General features: G+C 43.4%; 1 protein-coding gene across 1 annotated transcript in view; it reads right to left on the bottom strand.

Annotated features, from left to right (window-relative positions):
• MGAM (maltase-glucoamylase) overlaps positions 1 to 19,146 on the bottom strand; it is a 253,259-nt gene that overhangs the window by 8,391 nt on the left and 225,722 nt on the right. Inside the window, exons 52-68 of the mRNA XM_064372824.1 lie at positions 18,221 to 18,375; positions 16,944 to 17,112; positions 16,583 to 16,679; positions 15,752 to 15,864; positions 14,001 to 14,126; positions 12,680 to 12,808; positions 12,324 to 12,434; positions 11,933 to 11,995; positions 5,905 to 6,039; positions 5,040 to 5,127; positions 4,098 to 4,236; positions 3,152 to 3,285; positions 2,998 to 3,032; positions 2,789 to 2,905; positions 1,926 to 2,074; positions 1,228 to 1,312; positions 310 to 366 (exon numbers count right to left, since the gene is read on the bottom strand). Of these exons, the coding sequence (XP_064228894.1) occupies positions 310 to 366; positions 1,228 to 1,312; positions 1,926 to 2,074; positions 2,789 to 2,905; positions 2,998 to 3,032; positions 3,152 to 3,285; positions 4,098 to 4,236; positions 5,040 to 5,127; positions 5,905 to 6,039; positions 11,933 to 11,995; positions 12,324 to 12,434; positions 12,680 to 12,808; positions 14,001 to 14,126; positions 15,752 to 15,864; positions 16,583 to 16,679; positions 16,944 to 17,112; positions 18,221 to 18,375 (1,902 nt within the window). The remainder of the gene's footprint in view (positions 1 to 309; positions 367 to 1,227; positions 1,313 to 1,925; positions 2,075 to 2,788; positions 2,906 to 2,997; positions 3,033 to 3,151; positions 3,286 to 4,097; positions 4,237 to 5,039; positions 5,128 to 5,904; positions 6,040 to 11,932; positions 11,996 to 12,323; positions 12,435 to 12,679; positions 12,809 to 14,000; positions 14,127 to 15,751; positions 15,865 to 16,582; positions 16,680 to 16,943; positions 17,113 to 18,220; positions 18,376 to 19,146) is intronic.

Consider the following 19,146-nt stretch of genomic DNA (forward strand, 5'->3'; position numbering starts at 1 on the left):
GACAGCAGGGGGTAGGGAGTTGGAGAGAGATAGCATGGGGAGAAATGCCACATATAGGTGAAGGGGAGGAAGGCAGCAAATCACACTGCCACGTGTGTACCTATGCAACAATCTTGCATGTTCTTCACATGTACCCCAAAACCTAAAATGCAATGAAAAAAAATAGAAAAAACAAAAAACAAAAAAAAATAAAATTAAATAAAGCGACATCTCTAAAAGAGCCAGCATTTGACCTAAGGTCTATCATATCTAAAGCCTTTGGACTCTCTATCATTTTCTCAGGTTGTACAGACATTCAGAAAAACTTACCATGTAGTAATCGTACCAGCGGGCTCTAGGGAAATATGCGGTGACATTTCTGGCATTCTAAAATTAAACACAAACAAGGAGTGGCAGTGGGCACCATTATCTAGGACAGAGTCACCAAATGGCTTAGGAAAGAGGTTAAAGTCATAGTGATGGCCTCGGGCCCTCTTGCCTCATCTCTCGGGAGGCTAACAATGTTGGGGAAACCTTCCTTCCCTTTCCGGTTTTGAAACAGGGGATATTTGTCTACCCAAAATTACCATAAAGCAGTTTGGTATCCAGGACTTTGGGAAAAATAATTACTGTTTACTTATAGACACTGATTAACTCAATATACCCTTAAAGAGACAAACAACTGAGGTTGTGTCAGGAGCAGAAAAAAAATGTGTGGGTACAGTAAGATTTGGGGAACATGCAATTAACTGATATTTTAAGACTAATCCACTCATATTCAGAAGCCTAATCAACAACAGAAGTAAAGAAATGGCTTTTACTGCTGGGAGGAGCTCCTGCAGGAGGAAGGGAAGGGTGAGCCAGCAGCAATACGAGTACACACATTGCCAAGTAATCCTTCTGAGAAGTTTTAATAGTGCCAAAGGATTGTTATGATTCTTTACACTACTGCCCCCATCTGACCTTCTATTCCTTAGTTAACAAAGAAACGACTATATCATTGAATATACCATGAGGTGTTTTCTTCCTCATCATCCTATGAACCAGAACTGTTAGGCTGATTTTAAAGATGAAGGAGCTGAAGCCCAGAACACCGAAGTGATGGACTTCGGCTCAGAAAGAGAGGAAGACACAGAGGTAGAATAAGAAAACATGTGTACGACCCCACAGCTCAGACCTCTTCTCCTCATTCTTTTCCCTGAGCCTCACAGCTGGGATCCTCCCCTGATCTGAGACCTCCATACTCACAAGCTCCAGGACAGGGCTGACCAGGAAGGCTGGGCCCAGAAGGAACTGACTGTCTATGTCCCATGTCGCCTGGTCTGACACAAACCTGGAAACGGAAATGAAGGCGTCACAATCAGAGACCCAGCCCAAGACCCTGAAAAGGCTCCTCAACTTCAGATCCACGTTGGAAATCCAGCTGCCCCTGAGCCATCCTTGCCTTTGTCCTAAGCCTCGGTTGATCAGGAGCATCCAGCCTCTGCTTTCCCCATGTGACGTGCCTCAAACTTATGAAATGCTCGGATATAGGTGTATTCTGTTCTGTCAAGTACTTACCACATTTCTTAACCATGGGACATTTTAAATGCAAAAATATTCCTTCTCCCTCAAATCTCTTCCTGAAATCTTTCTTTTGTGACCCAGGTCCATATAACCAAACTGCTACAAAACATAGATAGGCCTTAGCACGGCCAAATTAGACAGAGATTATTCTATGCTGTACTGCATCATTTCAATTTCTTCATTCAGTAAATAGCCTTTTATCAATGACCTATGACATGTATCACACTGCACTCAAGAGTCACAAAGTATGGTCTGTGCCTGAAAGGCTCATGTCAAAGGCAATCATGACTTTAATTTGGAAGAATTGTGTCTATCAACTGCTACCATATACAATACAGTAAGTTATCCATTAGTCATCGGGATCCCTGCTAGACACTCACTCATGGAGCAGAGGCCGAACAACAGTGACACCCTCCGTGTGGGCCTTATGCATCAAGGTATAGAGATACGGCAACAGGGTGTATCTGGTCTGCAGGACACTTCTGGAAATATTCACAAAAGCAGCATCCCAGGATACAGGGTCTTGTCTCTAAAGGAGAAAAAGAATAGTGTTTGGAGCTCACCAAGGAAGACCTAGAGAACTTAAGAAGGTCACTGAAAGCATATTCCAAATCAAGATCACTCACAGCTAAACAAAAGGTAACTATCGATGAGGCCCAGAGAATATTCTGAATAGACTAGAAATGCACATTGTAGCTCTCCTACAACAGCTGATAAAATGTCACTGTAAGACATTTTTTTTTGGTACATTTGGTACAATTCCGCCTAAACAAAGAAAAATAATCATCATCATCTAAAGAACACTGAGAAATATGTTTCATTGAGACACCAGGCTTAACAATTTTTAAAGGGCCAGGTGCAGTGGCTCACAGCTATAATCTCAGCACTTCGGGAGGCTGAGGTGAGCAGATCACTTGAGTCCAGGACTTCGAGACCAACTGAGGCAACATGCCAAGACCCTGTGTTTACAAAAAGTCCAAAAGTAAGCTGGGCACGTTGGTATGTGCCTGTAGCCCCAGCTATTTGGGTGGCTGATGTGGGAGAATGGCTCTATCCTGGAGGTCAAAGCTGCAGTGAGCCATAATTGTGCCACTGTACTCCAACATGGCACACAGAGTGAGTCCCTGTCTCAAAAGAAAAACGTTTTCAAAGATACCCAGTAAATACAGACTACATTGAATTTAGCTGAGAAAAGGAGGTTGTGTTTCAACAGAAACACTGGAGCTAGGAGCCACTGTCCTACCCTGGTCCCAATGGTGTTGTGGTTTCTTGAGAAGGGGTAAAAGGCTCCCAGCTGCATCCAGCGAACACACATCTCATATTCGGCGTCTTGAAAGAACCCACAGATATCTGCTCCTGTCTGTAACAAGAGGAAATAAAATGAGCCTGCTGATGATTTCTGAAGGACGTCCCCATCTTCTTGGTGCTTAGGAGGATCCCAAGGACACTCACGTAGGATATGCCAAAGAGGCTGAACTCCATCATGCCTGCAATGAGAACCACAGCTGTGTCAGACCAGGCTCTCACCACCTGCCTCCTCACTCTTTGACCAAGGATCCCAATTCCCTGACCTGCCAGCACAGGCCCTGGGTAGGAACCCACGCACCAATGATCGATTTCTTCAGCTGATCCCATGCGGCCGTGTTGTCTCCCAGCCAATGTCCTGCCCAGCGGCCAGAAGAGGGAAATGTGGAGCGGGTGATGACAACCCCTCGCTGTCCCGTCACCTCCTGCACGGCTCTGGTTGGAGGGGAACAGGAGGTGAATTGAGGGTATGGCCAGGGAGCACAGGCCATAGAGCTTCTCCTCCCACAGCCCTTGAGCCTAGTAAGTGTTTGCTGCATGATTGGAGGGAACACGGGAATCTGAGCTGTAATGGGGCTCCACTGACCCCAGATGGTGGAGATAACGATTTATGTGTTCCCACAGTGCTTTCCAAAGAACTTCACAGTAGCGTACTCACTGGCATTCCCAAAAATAGTAAGTAATTACTAAATCTTGCTGTTGGTTTGCTCAGTACTTAGTTTTCTATATTTGAGGAGGAACACAGTGAAGATTATAAGATTGTTCTAAGAAGAATTCATAATATTTATTGAGCTTTCAAAGCAGGACTGTGCTAATTCAGTACAATACCAGTAACCCTCCACCAAGAATGGCCAAAGAACAAATATCTCAAAAGATGATTCACTTTTGAAATAAAAGGAAGAGATACCCAGTCCTCCGGGTTCCCTTTGCCTCCTGTAACTAAAGGTATTTCAGCACCGGCTGCCCTGTGTGATCATTTTGGTATCTCCATGTGTGTCTTTCCCACTAGGATCATTCATTTCTCACTGGTGGGACCATGTTTTATTTAAACCTGTCCTACTACTTTTAATCACAAGGCCTGGCTCTGTGTCAATGAGCATTTGTTTAATCAATAAGAATGATGACACAGTTGTCATGAGAATCTTCTTAACCCTTAGAGTGGGAAGGAAAGGAAAAGTAGGGTAGCTACGTCAGTCCTGGCAATGCCTACAGGTTGTGACAGCTGGAGAAGGGAGACAGACACTCACTCGTATGTGGGTCTGGTCTGGGACCACCCATACAGGCTGTGCACGTTGTAGTGCTGCACGGGGGAGCCGTCTGGGAGGATCTGCTGACTCTCCATGCACAGGCTCTTGCTGCTCAGGCCCCTGTCCCTGGACTCCAAATCTGAGGAGGAAGATCTGGTGAGGTGAAATCAGCCCTGATTCTGTTTATCCCTGACCTCTCTTCAAGGGATTGAGCCCTGGATCTTAAGACTAACTTGAGCCCTGCATGTGTCACTCTCCATCTTCCCAGAGACACCAGCACAGTGACCCCAGCTCTGAGCCGCAATGGCACCTACAGTGCTTTCAACATCAATTTCACTGAAGAAAGCAGAGGTGTCAGGAAGAGCGTACAGTGGTCAAACACCACATGACAGGCTCTGATTTAGGGTTTTGACGTATCAATTATTTCATGTAATTCTTATCATAATTCTAGGACATCTGTCATGTACAGTTTATCAAACTGAGATCTGGAAATATCACATAATTTGTGAACAGTCACACAATTCACTAAAAAAAACCATTTCTGGAGCCAAGATATGAACCCAAGTATAATTTCAAAGACCAGCAGCTTCACAATAAGGCCAAGCCAATAATTTCCACCCATTGATGACACAAGAAATTCCTGTGATGGATTCACATAAGCCTAAAAAACTAAGAAACCCAGCTGTGAGAACCCTTTGGTGGCATGAGCACTGGTTGGTGCTTTCTGGACAGATTCGAGAAATTTGCTCAACGAGTCTAGTCACTTGCACATGCCCAGCTGGCTAAAGCACGTGCAGAGCTTTTGTCTCTGGTTCCCAGTAAACCACAGCAGCCATGAGGATGTGTCCTGAGCTGTCAGGGCACACTTGTGGCCTCTGGGCTTCTGCAGTGGTCATCCTTTCAGTCATGGCTCTGCCAATCACGGAGGCCAGGGGTTCTTACATGGCATGTAGGGAGGGTGGTTCAGAGAGGCATCCCTGCAGCCTGGAGGAACTGCCCCATTCACGAAGCTCGATGGTTCATTCATATCCTAGAAATGCCAAAGACAGACATACCTCACTTTTTAAGGAAATTACATCCTGCCAATTCTGAGACAAGGAAGCAATGAACTAATTGTTCAACATCCAGTAATCCCTGTAGATGCTAGCCCTGGGATGTTCATCAAATCCTGGTAAGAACTGGCTAGAGAGATTAATTCCCCCCTACAGAACAACTGTCTATCAGATTAAAAAAAAAAATCTCTCTGCCAGGTGCAGTGGCTCACGCTAGTAATCCCAGCACTTTAGGAGGCTGAGACGAGTGGATCACAAGTTCAAGAGTTTGAGAGCAACCTGGCCAAGATGGTGAAACCCTGTCTCTATTAAAAATACAAAAATTAGCTGGGCACGGTGGTGGGTGCCTGTAATCCCAGCTACCTAAGTGGCCAAGGCAGGAGAATTGCTCTAACCCAGGAGGCGGAGGTTGCAGTGAGCCAAGATCCTGCCACCACACTCTATCTAGCCTGGGTGACAGAGCAAGACTCCATCTGGAAACAACAACAACAACAAAAACCTCTCTCAGGGTGAGTGTGAGGCAATCAAAGTTCCAAGAAATTTCTAGTAAATTGTCTCAGAGGTTTTACAGGAACTTCAGGTCTGGTAGAAGGTATGTAGGCTATCAGGGCTGTTCCACTCTGAGAGGAGGAAGTGTCTGACATGTCCAAAGTCTTCCTTGGACAATGATTATCCTCTTGACTGAAGGTCAGTGGTACATAGGCACACAAAGATACACAAGTGCCACAGGTACACAGACATATACACACACTTACAATCCACATGCCATCAAACTTCAAGCTCCTCTCTGGATTCTGTGGATTGCTGTATAGTTCTTCTATTTCCCTCTTCCACCACTTGGCAGTTGAATTACGGAAAAAGTCTGGGAAAGCCACATAAGCTCGATATAGCTATAAAAAGTAAATATAATTAGTTTGTCCCACACAAATATATTCGACAGCAAACAGGCACTTACTGAGAATGCAACTCACACAAAGACCCGGACTACATGGTGACAGACGTCCTGAACAGGGCCTATAATGTTATTGGCTTATTAGAGAAATGTAGAATGAAAAGAGAAATCAGTGCTATTTGCACACCTCCCCAGCATTTGGAAGACATCCAAAAACTGTTCTCTTCATATTGACCTAGATGATAACAATCAACGCCCGGAACTCGTGACCTAGTGCATTAGATGCCCAACCCTCAACGTCAGTCCTGCCATTTCCTAAGCACTCCTCAAAGAAACAAAGCCAGGGAGAGACTGCAGACATCATATGCATGGTAGTAGGCTGGGAAGAAACACTCAGGAAGTCCCTTCTATGTCATTCCCACTGAGAGAGGGGAGGAAGGCATAAGATTACATTTCAGGATGTTAGACTACCCAGTACGCATCTGTGTTCTCTACGGTTTCAGAGTCACATGAAAACTACAGCTGTGAGTAACATAAATTGAGAGGACTTAAAGAGGGCTTTCAACTTCCTCTCATTTTCATCTTCCCTCAGATAATAAAAGCAGTGTTTTCATTTTAACATGAAAGTCAGATTCAAGATACAACTTCTTAACTATATTGTAGATTTTTGAGAGCAAGAAGTTAGTTTCATATTCTTCTGAGTGATATTTATATTTAGCTTAGAACCTGACACAAAACATATAACCAGTGTTTAACAGTGGGTTCACACCACTTAGAAGCAGTAAATAAATATCCATACATTTTTATATATTCATGTTGCTTGTTATGGAACATTATGGTCCTCTGTGTGTCTCAGTAAATAGCCTCCTCTATGCTAATCATGGCATTGTAAGAATTAAAGAGCTAAGTAATTCTGTCGAGAAGGGTTGGGGAGGTCTAGGGGAACTCCAGTTCTTATACACAACAGACAAAAGGCAATTAGGAATCCATATGTCTAGATAAGGGGCAAAAAGGGAACATAAGAAAACAGAAACAGATCAGCCTACGTGGGTCTGGCTGTCAGGGATGTGAGAAGATAGTGGGTTACATCATGGAGAATCCTAAGGGGCCATGCCAGGGGTGCCTTTTGTTAGGAAATCGAGGTAGAAACAATGAAACCCGATAAAGAGAGCCTATCACCTGAAACAGAGAGCTCCAGATCATACAGGGTTAGAAACAATGGGATGGGTGGGGAATGGAGAGTTAGAGTACTGGCCACATCTGAGTCAGAATTGTATCCCATATGAAATACACACAGGGAACCTGGCCAGCAGTGATGTATGAACTTCCCTAAGTACTGCTCAGATGACCCCTACCAATCAATAAAAATGTTCTGCCATTCTCCGAGGTGCTGGCTCTGCCTTACACCTGTCCATATTCAAGTCTTGCCTTTGTGGCTTCTGCCTTCACTTTCTCCAGTCTTCACACAGTGATGTGCCCACCCACACACTGGCCTCAGGACCACTTAGCACTCTTTTTGCAGCACATTGCATGCTACAAAATGCAATTCCTAGATCCCCCCACAGGCTTATTGAATCAAATCGCTGGAGCTTTGGACTCAGAAATCTGCTTTTCATAGGCTTCTTGGCTGTTTGTTTTATATTCAGTGAAGCAGACCTGGACATGAGTTGTTTCATCCTCACCAGCTTCATCGTGTAGGTCTCACTATTAATAATATAAATCTTAGGTTGGTGCAAAGGTAATTGCAGTTTTTGTCATCACTTTTAATAACACTCAATGGCAAACACCGCAATTACCTTTGCACCAACATAAAACTTACAACTTTTCTATCTACCGAGAATCTCTGATGAGCTACCTCACAGATTCTGTGACCCCCTAATGAAGTGTTTCTCATTAGGGGTACAACTGGCATTTGACATGAGACTTTTTGTGGAGAATTCCCTGCAATCAGAGTTATGGGCATCCCTCCCCATTGCCCACTGAATGCCACTTGGTATCACTGTGATAAACAACATTGCCCTCAGATTTCCAAATGGCCTCAGGATGCCAGCGTTGCCCCTACTGGCTGATGAACTGTGGGGCTGATAAAAGTCAGGAAGCCCATGACCCTGAACTTCTCTGGCTGGGCAGGTTCCTGTGTCCATGTGGGCTGCTTTACCACTAAGCTTCAAGTGATTTTCTGTTAGAAATGACTAGAGGACAGGAAGCTAGGTCTTCTCCCTTGAACACTATAGATAGATAGATAGATAGATAGATAGATAGATAGAATGGATTGGATGGATTGGATTGATATGGTGGGTAGATGAACATAAATTAGATAGATAGATAGATAGATAGATAGATAGATAGAATGGATTGGATGGATTGGATTGATATGGTGGGTAGATGAACATAAATAAGATAGATAGATAAGTGTTAGAGACTAGAGTGGGTGGGTAGAGAGATATATAGGGTGGATAGATAGATGGGGTGGATGGATAGGAGGAATAGATGGATGGATGGATAGATAGAGTGTAGAGTGAGTGGATGGATGGATGGATAGATAGAAGATAAACAGATAGAGTGGGTAGATAGAAGATAGATAAATACAGAGTGGGTAGGTAGATTAGATAGATAGATAGATAGATAGATAGATAGAGTGGGTAGATGGATGGATAGATATAGATAGATTTGGGGTAGATAGACAGATTTAGATAGGGTAGGTAGATGACTAGAGATAGATGATAGGATGGATGGAGATAGATAGATAGATAGGATGGATATAGATAGACAGAGACAGATGGATGGAGGATGGATTTGGATAGATAGGGTGGGTGGATGAATATATATATTAGAGAGAGAGAGAGATGGACAGGATGGATAGATAGATAGACTGACCGAGAGACAGACAGATAGAGTGGATGGATAAATGATAGATACAATAGGTGGATGAATAGATGGATGGAGATAGACAGATAGATAGATAGATAGATAGATAGATATAGGGTATCTGGATGGATAAAGAGACAAATATACACAATGTCTGGATGGATGGATGGATGGATAGATGGATGGATGGATGGACAGATAGACAGATAGATAAACAGATAGAGTACATAGATAAAGACAGATAGAGAGATATAGATGATATGATAGATAGATAGATAGATACATAGATACATAGATAGATAGATAGATAGATAGATAGATAGATAGATAGATAGATAGATATAAATATACAGGGTGGCTGGATGGATAAATGATAGGATGAACTGGATAGATAGGGTGGGCAGATGAATATAAATAACAAAGATATATAGATAGATAGATAGATAGATAGATAGGTAGATAAAGTGTTAGAGTGTAGAGTGGGTCAGAAGATAAAAAGATAGGGTGGATAGATAGGGTGGGTGGGTAGATAGGTAGGGTGGGTGGGTAGATAGGTAGATAGATACATAGATACATGGATGGATGGATGGATGGATGGATGGATGGATGGAGATAGATACATAGATAGATAGGATGGATGGACGGACGATCGGACGGATGGATGGATGGATGGATAGATGAGTGTGTGAGAGAAAGAAATGTAGATAGATGGTAATATTTACTACCTAGCTAATGTAGCTGGCCAGATAGATAGATAGATAGGATGGATTGGATAGATAGGGTGGGAAGATGAATATAAATTAGATAGGTAGGTAGGTAGATAGATAGATAGACAGACAGACAGGTAGGTAGGTAGGTAGGAAGGTAGATAGATAGATAGATAGATAGATAGATAGATAGATAGATAGATAGATACAAATGTAGATAGATGGTAAGATTAGCTACCTAGCTTAGCTAGCTACTTAACTAGATAGATAGACAGACAGACAGACAGACAGATAGATAGACAGACAGACAGACAGACAGATAGATAAATAGATAGACAGACAGACAGACAGGTAGGTAGGTAGGAAGGTAGATAGACAGATAGACAGACACACAGATAGATAGATAGATAGATAGATAGATAGATAGATAGATAGATAGATAGATACAAATGTAGATAGATGGTAAGATTAGCTAGCTAGCTTAGCTAGCTACTTAACCAGATAGATAGACAGACAGACAGACAGACAGATAGATAGATATAGATAGGATAGATAGATGATAGATACAGATAGATAATAGGTAGAGCATAGATACATAGAGAGATGGATACCGAGAGAGAGATAGACAGATAGATAGAGAATAGATACTTGTTCCATAATAGACAAATGGAAAACGGCCTTGAACTGAGTTTGACTCGTTCTTGCAAGTCTTCAAAACCTGCCCCAGCTTCTGTTTTATTTGTTTCGTTTTACTGAATCTACTGACAGTAAATAAAGGCATACAGTCCAATAGCCAAGCAGCCAGGTTCCAAGTGTGTCGTATTTTAAATAGAGAGTGCTATTGCTGCCAACTCACTCTGGGATCCAGGAGGTCAGAGACAGACACTAGAGAACTACGCATCACTAGCTTGCAGTACCGTCTGTTCTCACTACCCCATTGGAGCTGTCCCAGGCCTCAGCCTCAGACTCCAGATTGCGAGTTTCTGTCTAATATCAGCCTTTCCCTTTAGGACTCACCACTTGACCTGAAAACCAACTCATCTGGATAAGGCAGGAATATTTGGCCTGACTCCTGCCAGTCACATTCCTGGTGACTACAATGTTTCTCCTGTACCTCTGTCCACGGACTACGATCTTACATTACATAGCAAGAACTCCCAAAAGAGGTCTTCACCCTGGGCTTCTGAGTAGATGCTACCTGAATTTACAACTGCTGGGATTTGTTTCCACAATATGGATATTTGTCTGATCAATACTTGATCTTGACACAGTATCTAGACACTGCAATATATACCACATTGCTGACTGCACAGGCCAGCTTCTTTGTCCCTTCAATTCCTGGCAGATGTCCTATGAAATAAGCCTTTTCCTTATCTCTTCATCTCTCCTGTGGGGGTCACATAGGCTACACATGCCCTGCTACAATTCCCACCCAGAAAGGATAACCATTATTGAAGAACAGCTCAAGAGGTCAGGCAGATACTTGGTCTCCAGGAGCTCCTCGGCCCCACCCTGAGAACCCTGCCTGTGGGGACTGTCACAACCATGGATAGTAAACCATACAGGCTGCATCAGTTCAGGAGACACACATCTTGGCCAGAGGATGGCGCTGTAGGCTCCCAGACCAGTAAGGAGCCATGTATTCTTTCAGGCAAGAAATACTTAATCTGGAAAAAATTCAGGTCCAGAAGCATGGGCTTCCTGGATCCTCTGCAAGCAAAAAGCTGTTCCCAGGAAAGAGCAAGTTTTACAATGAGGCTAGAAACTGTGAGGTAAAAGCAAAGTTGAGAAACCCAAGGACGGATTGGGCTCAGGGGAGGACTTGTAAGTGTGAAGATGGAGAAATCTGTTCATGGGGGTAAAAAAGATGTACAAAGGAAAAGACCTCATCAGTCTTCGAGGGCTGAAGACTGTTTAGAAGGGATCCCCAAGCAGCAACAATAAGTGTACTAGTTCGGAGAAAAGATGGCACTTCTCGGAGGTATTACCCAGTGGAAATTTCTTGGACCTTTGGAATCTGATGGCCTCGGAATTGAAATCACCACTCTGTCACCTAAAACTGTGGACAAGTAATTTGAGCTCTCTGGTCTTAAATCCCGAGGATAATAATACATATCTACATATCTACATCCCAGTGGACACTAAAATATTACTACATATAAAGTAATGGGCACACAGACTGACACCTAATCACATCCCCTAAGGTTTCCCCCTTGCCAAGCTCATGTCCATGGTACAGCCATGTCCAGAATTGCAGCTACGGCTGCCCCTTCCTAGAAACCCGGACTCCACCCAAATCTGCAAAGACCCTTTTACCTCCACTTGACTGTCCCAGTCTAGAGACTCATTCACAACAACATCAGGAAAATCAGGCCAGACCTGTGGAGAGAAACACGTTCAGCAGCAACGCACTAGACAGTTCCCTTACATAGTATTTCCTAAGAAATTATTATATAAACCATGTCCCTAGCAGCAATAATACTTTGATCATCATGTAAGATTGATATAAAAGAAAAGTGAATTCCATAATGCATCACATGACTTTAAAAGTCATTAACTGTATCAACAAATATTGATTGAGAAAATGAGAGCTTCTGACCTCAGAGCCCAAATAGAAAAAGCCAAAAATGACATACGTAGGCATGTGACTCACTAACAGTGACCCACCCTCAGGCTAGGGATCAGCGGATTATCACTCAGATTATACCTTTCCCCAGACAATGTCTCCATCATTTGGGTATTTGATGAAGACGTCATCCTCTATGCCCCGAGTGAAGGCAGGATAGGGCTGTGTCTCATTGCCAGAAATGGCTGGATCCTGAAATCAAAGCATAAGTCAGTTGGGAAAACCAAAGCCAGAGAATGAGAGAAACAGAATAAAGGAGAACTCCTCCAGGGAACTCCCTAGCTTCTACCTGAACTGTAGAGTTTCTGTGAGTCCTGGGAAATACACGTTTCTCCTTGAACTTCAATTTATCTACTTGTAACATGGAAACAAAGCTTTCTCCACCAAAGCCCATACCTGCTCCCAAACAGACTGCACACATTCACATCAGGACTAACCAGAATGAGGATGACCCGCATCCCGTCAGCCTTCATGCGATTGATCAGAGCTGGAAACCCAGCAAACTTGGGGCTGAGGGTGAAGTCCAGCTGCCGCTCCATGTAGTCGATGTCTGAGTACTGCACGTCCTGCGGGAGGACACGGGAAGCTGAGTGGCTGCTGTTGTACAAACCCAAGCTTTATAGAGGAGCAACCCTCCACTGCCCGTGGTGGAGTTTCAGACAGCTTCTTGTTGATGCTTTCAAATCCCAGCTCTGCCATGTGTTAGGTGTAGCTTCTGGGAAATTCACTTATTTTGTAAATGTTCAGTGATAAAATGGAAAAAAATCTAAATCTGCACCAAATAGGTTGAGAATACTTCTCTAGCATGGCTAGTCTGAGGATAAATAAAATAACAAGGATTGGAAAGTGCTTTGTAAACTGCCACTATCAGGCGTGATTGTGATGACCTCCTCCAAGAGGCTGCCCCTGGTATCAGTGGTTCATGTTTAGAAAAAATTCTGTTAGCTACCCAGTGCTAATACAACCTGGATGGCAAATCTACTGCGAAACAAAACAAAGCAACAATGTATAGTAGCTTTGGAATACCCAATCTTGAGGGTAATCAGACACGATGTTTTTCTGGGGAATGAAACATTGCATTTCACTATTCACTAATGGAAACACTATGTACCGCTAATGGAACTATTGTAAACAACAGAAAAGTAGAATACAATTAAATATGCTATGGTTCATGGGATCAATTCTTTGATGACTGGTTCCCCTCCCATCCACCAGTGAAGGATAAGGTTTATTTCCATATGTATGTCCTCTGAAAGCCCATCCCAGGATCCATGTAATCCATCAGTGATTAACTCAGAGCTGATGGGACACTGAGTTACAGTACCAGGGCTGCAGGAACTGAGGTCATATTCACATATACAATAGTCTGACTGTTTGCAGTTAGTTTTTTTTTTTTTTCAAGAATTAAGTAAAAGAACTGAGGCATATCATTTATTCTTATGTAACCAGGGACATTCTGACTAAAATTTGGAAATCATGTCAAAGAAATGGAAGAAAGCATGAGATAGCAGAAAGAGCCCTGGAGCCAGCCTATCTCCCTGTCCTTTGGCAAATCATGGTGAGTCTTAAGCTACCACCTCTAGAAGATGGAAACAAAGGCCCTTACCTGTATTATCATGCTGGGGTGAGGCTAACTGTGATATCGTCTGAAAAAGAATGTTATGTCTTTATAGAATCCCACAAACATTAGACAAATGAACACAGACACAGAGGCACTGGGTGAGTTTTGAAACTCCAGAGCCATGACTGAGAACGTACATAAGGGATCTGGGCGGCCACCATCTCATCATACAAGCTGGCAATCTCAGAGTCATTCTCGTATCCATAGCGACACAGCTGGAAGCCCAAAGACCAGTAAGGAACCATCACGGGCCGGCCAATCAACTAGAAAATAGACAGGAAACATTAGTCCTCAGAACAGAGACACCAGATTGAAGTTTTTCATGAAGTAATAAGAATATTTTTCCATGCCCCAAGCTAGACAACTAACAAATTCAAATCCAGATCAAATCTGACAGGATATAGGGCCACTGGGATTCTTGGAGAAAGCTTTCTGCTAGACTTGAGCGCCTTCTTAAAAATTCTGAAAAGCCAAATTTATTCATAGAGGTACTGTAGGTAACTTGTTAAAAAGCCCAGAATCAGAGGCAAAATGCCTGGCTCCAGTCCTGCTAGCTGTGTGACCTTAGGTAAAAATTAAGTAACTTTTTAGTGCTTCAGTTTCTTCATCTGTAAGGGAAAATAATAGTATCAGCCTCAGAGTGCTTTTGTGAGGACTGAATGAGTTATTATGTATGAAGTGCTCTAATATGCAGCAAGTAATCAATCAGTCATGTGCAGTAGGCAGTACACAGTGTTTGCTGCTGCTGCCACCACAACCACAGTCACCACCACCATCATCACGATTTCCACCATCACCACCAGTACCACCATGACACACCCCCACCACCATCTTTACCATTATCATCACCCTTCACTACCATCACCACCACCACACTACCACCCCACCAGCATCCCCACCATCACCACCATCATCGCAAACACTACCACAAACACCACACTCCTCACACCAACCCACAGTCATATCACTACCACCGCCATAACCACCACCAACATCATCACCATCAATACCACAAACACCAACCATCACCACCACTACCATCACCACTATCATCCCAAACACTACTACCAACACCATACTTCTCATACAACTCCACGGTCACCACCACTACCACAACCATCATCATCACCATCACTACAACAAACAGCAACTATCACCACCCCCACCATCACCACAACTACCACCAACACCATACTTCTCGCACCACCCCACTGTCACCACTACCACCACCATTTCCACCACGACCATCATCATCATCACTACAACAAACACCAATCATCACCACCCACACCATCACCACTATTATCACAACCACTATGACCAACACCACACTCCTCATACCACCTCACTGTCACCACCACTACTACCATCATCTCCATCACCACCATCACCATCACCATCAAATACCAACCGTCGCCAGCCCCACCATCACCATCATCACCACTATTACCATCATCACCAACACACCCATCTTCACCACTACCACTACCACCACCATCACCACCACACTCACCACTATCATCACCATCACCACCACTACCACTACCACCACCGCCACTATCACCATTCTCACATCACTATCACCACTGTCACCCCCTACTGCCATCATCACCATCACCACCACCATAACCACTATTACTACCGCCACACTACTGTGGCTATCATCACCACTACTAGTACAATTATTACCTCTGCTATTCTGCAGTGCTTACAGAGGCTATCAATTTAATGGTCATTAGAATGTATCTATTTTTCCTTATTCTATAATCTCTCTCCAAGAAAGACCAATAATTCCAGTTATCATCTGAGAGTTATAGGAATGAATGTGGGCTCTGGCACACAGAATGTGCTGTACAAATACTTGATGAACAATTGGATTTCCCCCTACCTCAGTGTACTGCTGGGTGACAAGCTCTGGAGTTGGCCCCAAGAACACATAAAAGTCCAGAACTCCCCCTGTGGTATGATATGTCAAGGCAGGCAGGGGCTGGAATGTCACATCTGAAAATGAAGAAAAATGCTAACGCAGCTGGAAACCTTCCAGGTTAGGAATTGTACCTGAAAGATCCACCTTCTCCATCTTCCTGCACCCTCCCTATCATAGAGTAGTAAGAGTGGGCATTTTTCATCATACGCACACAGAACTGAAGAAGTTAAGTGGAAGTCTACAGGTCCCATTCCTGGGTTCGTTTCCCTTTGGTGTACTTTACATTTGTCTTTCTACTTCTACATTTATTATTCTTACATTTCAACTTTTATTTTAGATATGGAGATACACACGCAGGTTTGTTACATGGGAATATTGCACGATGCTAAAGTTTGGGGTAGGGATCCCATCACGCAGATAGTGAGCACAGTATCTGATAGGTAATTTTTCAACAAACCATACCCTCTTATACCCCCAGACTAACTTCTCTGACCCATAATTGTATCCTCATTCAAATTATGTAACTGGCTCCCAGCTCCAAGATATTTGGGACCCACTTGGTGTTACTATCCCGTCTTATATAATGTTTGCCAAAATGAAAGTTGTGTTGAATCTTCTTATCACATGACATTAGACTGAAATAAACAGAAAGGCTAAACACACAAAAAATAAAAAACAATGCCCATAAAATGAAAATTTTCACTTCAAAAATCTGTTAGGCCAAACACATTCTAAATTGACTCAAGAATGACTTTTACCTCTCAAAATAAGAAAAGTGCTAGATGGCCTTACCCATGGCATTGCTGTTCAGCAGGAGCACTCCATGGGCACTGCCGTCCTCCTCCAGCCCCATGTAGTAGGGGTGGACACCATAGGAATTCGTCTTGTACTGGGGAGTCATGGGGAGAAGCAGTAGGAGTTTAAAAGACATTATGCCTGAGAAAGAAACTCAACCAAAATGTGCTTGCTAAGATGGGTCTAGTTTTCTCCAGGAAATAAATTAAACACGGGAAACAAAGGAGCCTGAGAATTGGCCCACTCGTCTAAAAGCGGAATGTGACGACCAAGTGGAGTTTGGGAAGATGAAGCCCAAAGCATGCGCAGTGGAGGTGGAGAGAAGCAGAGACACAGAACCCAAATGCTCTGTCCTTACCCCTGGGGGCTGGTCTCGGGAGAACATCCCCCACGTGTGCCAATTCAAGTCTCTCCTGTAGGACCTGTGCTCAGTTTCCCCAAAGCCATAGAGGTACTTGGAGGGAAGGCGGGTGGAGATGCGGATAAACATGTCATTGAAGGTAAAACCAAGTAGCTGAGAGTCCCAACTGCAACACAAAAAGGCAGATTTGGAAAAGAAAATGGGCTTTTCTCTCTGCTTCTAGCAGCTGACTTTTCAACGACACTAGAACACTTGATTCCTACCCAGGACCTGTTCATCTCCAAAACAAAACATGAACTCAGTTTGATTAAAACACCACATATATCCTCACAGAAAGCCCAGGAGTCCTTCTTTATTCTTCTGTTTCCCTCTGTCACTGCCTCCTTTCGGTGGTTCCCCACAATACAAATCCGGGCACTCCTCACCATCTCAGCTGGAACCATGCCACACCAGCACCTCCATCCACTCTTGCACCACTCAGCGCATTTTCTACTTAACACTCAACGCGATATTCCTACAAGGATCTCACCTCACGTCCCTCCCTGTTTGCACTTTTTCCATGGCTTCACGTGAAAACATCTTATAAAGTCTTCAAGCCTGCCCCTGATCGAAAGGGATCTGCAGCCCACCCTGCTTCCCAGCTTCATCTCCCAGCACTTACCTGCTTACTTCCTCCACTGCTCCAACCACACTAGCCTTCTATTCCTTGGCATGCCAGCTTGCTCATCTCATGGCCTATCCACTTCCTATTCCCTCTGTCTGAAATGCTCTTTTCCTTCCCCTGTCTTCACATGGGTGGTCCCTTCTCATCTAGGTCCTATTACAATGTCACCTTCTCAGCGAGATCTACTCTGACCACAGTATCACAAGCAGTAACTTCCCCATAACTCTCAATTACCCTGCTCTTTTGCCTACACAGCATTTATCACTCTCTCAAACCTCCTTTTTATACTGCAACTTAAATTACCTTTGTTATTTTCTTATTTTTGTCATGAGACGAGACCCTCAGCTGTCTATAAGGAGCAGTCCCTAACCTAGAGAAGGAACCTCATAAACATTTGTTGGATGAATCCTCAGGCACACTCAGCTGCCTCAGTAATTATATCCAGAATGCTAAAGATTTCCCATGAGAACAGGTCTGAAGGAAACAACTCATTCATGGATCTGGAAGTGGACAATATGATGCTTTGAAACAGGACATCTCCAAAGAAATTGGACCTGGCAGTGAATGTACGGGTAGCCATCAACTCTGAGTCACACTAGAAGCCACTCACATTATAGTGCCCGTACTCTTCCGGCGAATTTCAATCCCAAATGGATTCTTCTTAATGAGGACATCATAGAGTTGACCCTCAGGGCTGCTGGATGGAACCCTGGGTATGTTCAGAGGGACTGGCACTTCATACCGATTGTTGTTCGGATCATAAATCTGGGCCAGATGAAATAGATGTTAGACAAATATAGTACTCTTGAAACCTATACCCTTAGCACAATTTTTTCTTTTTGCAATAAAAGTTCAAATGCCATGCTTTTTCCTTCTTTAAGTTCATGAGATTTAATTACTATATCAAACAACAATTTCAGACTTAACATTTTTCTCTGAATCTGTCATATCTCATTATTAAGACCTCTATTACAGAAATACACTCAAATGGACACTGGTGCTAACTTGGAAAATCATTCTGAAATCAGTGTGGTATTTATGAATATGTTACTTGTTACTCTATGTGGCTATATGAGTGTATGTGTATATCTGAAAACTTTTATGAATTGAAAAAAAACCTGTCTCCAAAAATGAAATGTATTTGATGAAAGTGATCATAATGTCCTTGCTGAAAGTGGTATCTAAACTGATTCATGAGTACCTGCTACATCCCTGCCTAGCACTGTACAAGACACCAGGGTTGTGGGCTGAATAAGGCAGCGTTATGGTTTTACAACATTTACATGCTAATGAGAAGTGAAAGAGCAGCTCACAACCCCTGGGTGATGTGTGCTAAGGGAGGGCTATGTAGAACTGCTCTGAGATTCTAGGAAAGGAAATGCCCAACATTGTTTCTGGGAGACTGAGGTGGTGTCACTGGAAAAATACAGGCTGAGACTTAAAAGCACGGCAGTCATTAACCAAACAAAGAAAGGAGATCAAGTCATTCTGGTGAAGAATAACAACTGCACAGGCAGAGAGTATTAAGGTGGGCCA

This window comes from Aotus nancymaae, unplaced genomic scaffold (genome assembly GCF_030222135.1).
Source record: "Aotus nancymaae isolate 86718 unplaced genomic scaffold, 86718_ANA_hifiasm-v0.15.2.pri h1tg000002l, whole genome shotgun sequence".
Lineage (NCBI taxonomy): Eukaryota > Metazoa > Chordata > Mammalia > Primates > Aotidae > Aotus > Aotus nancymaae.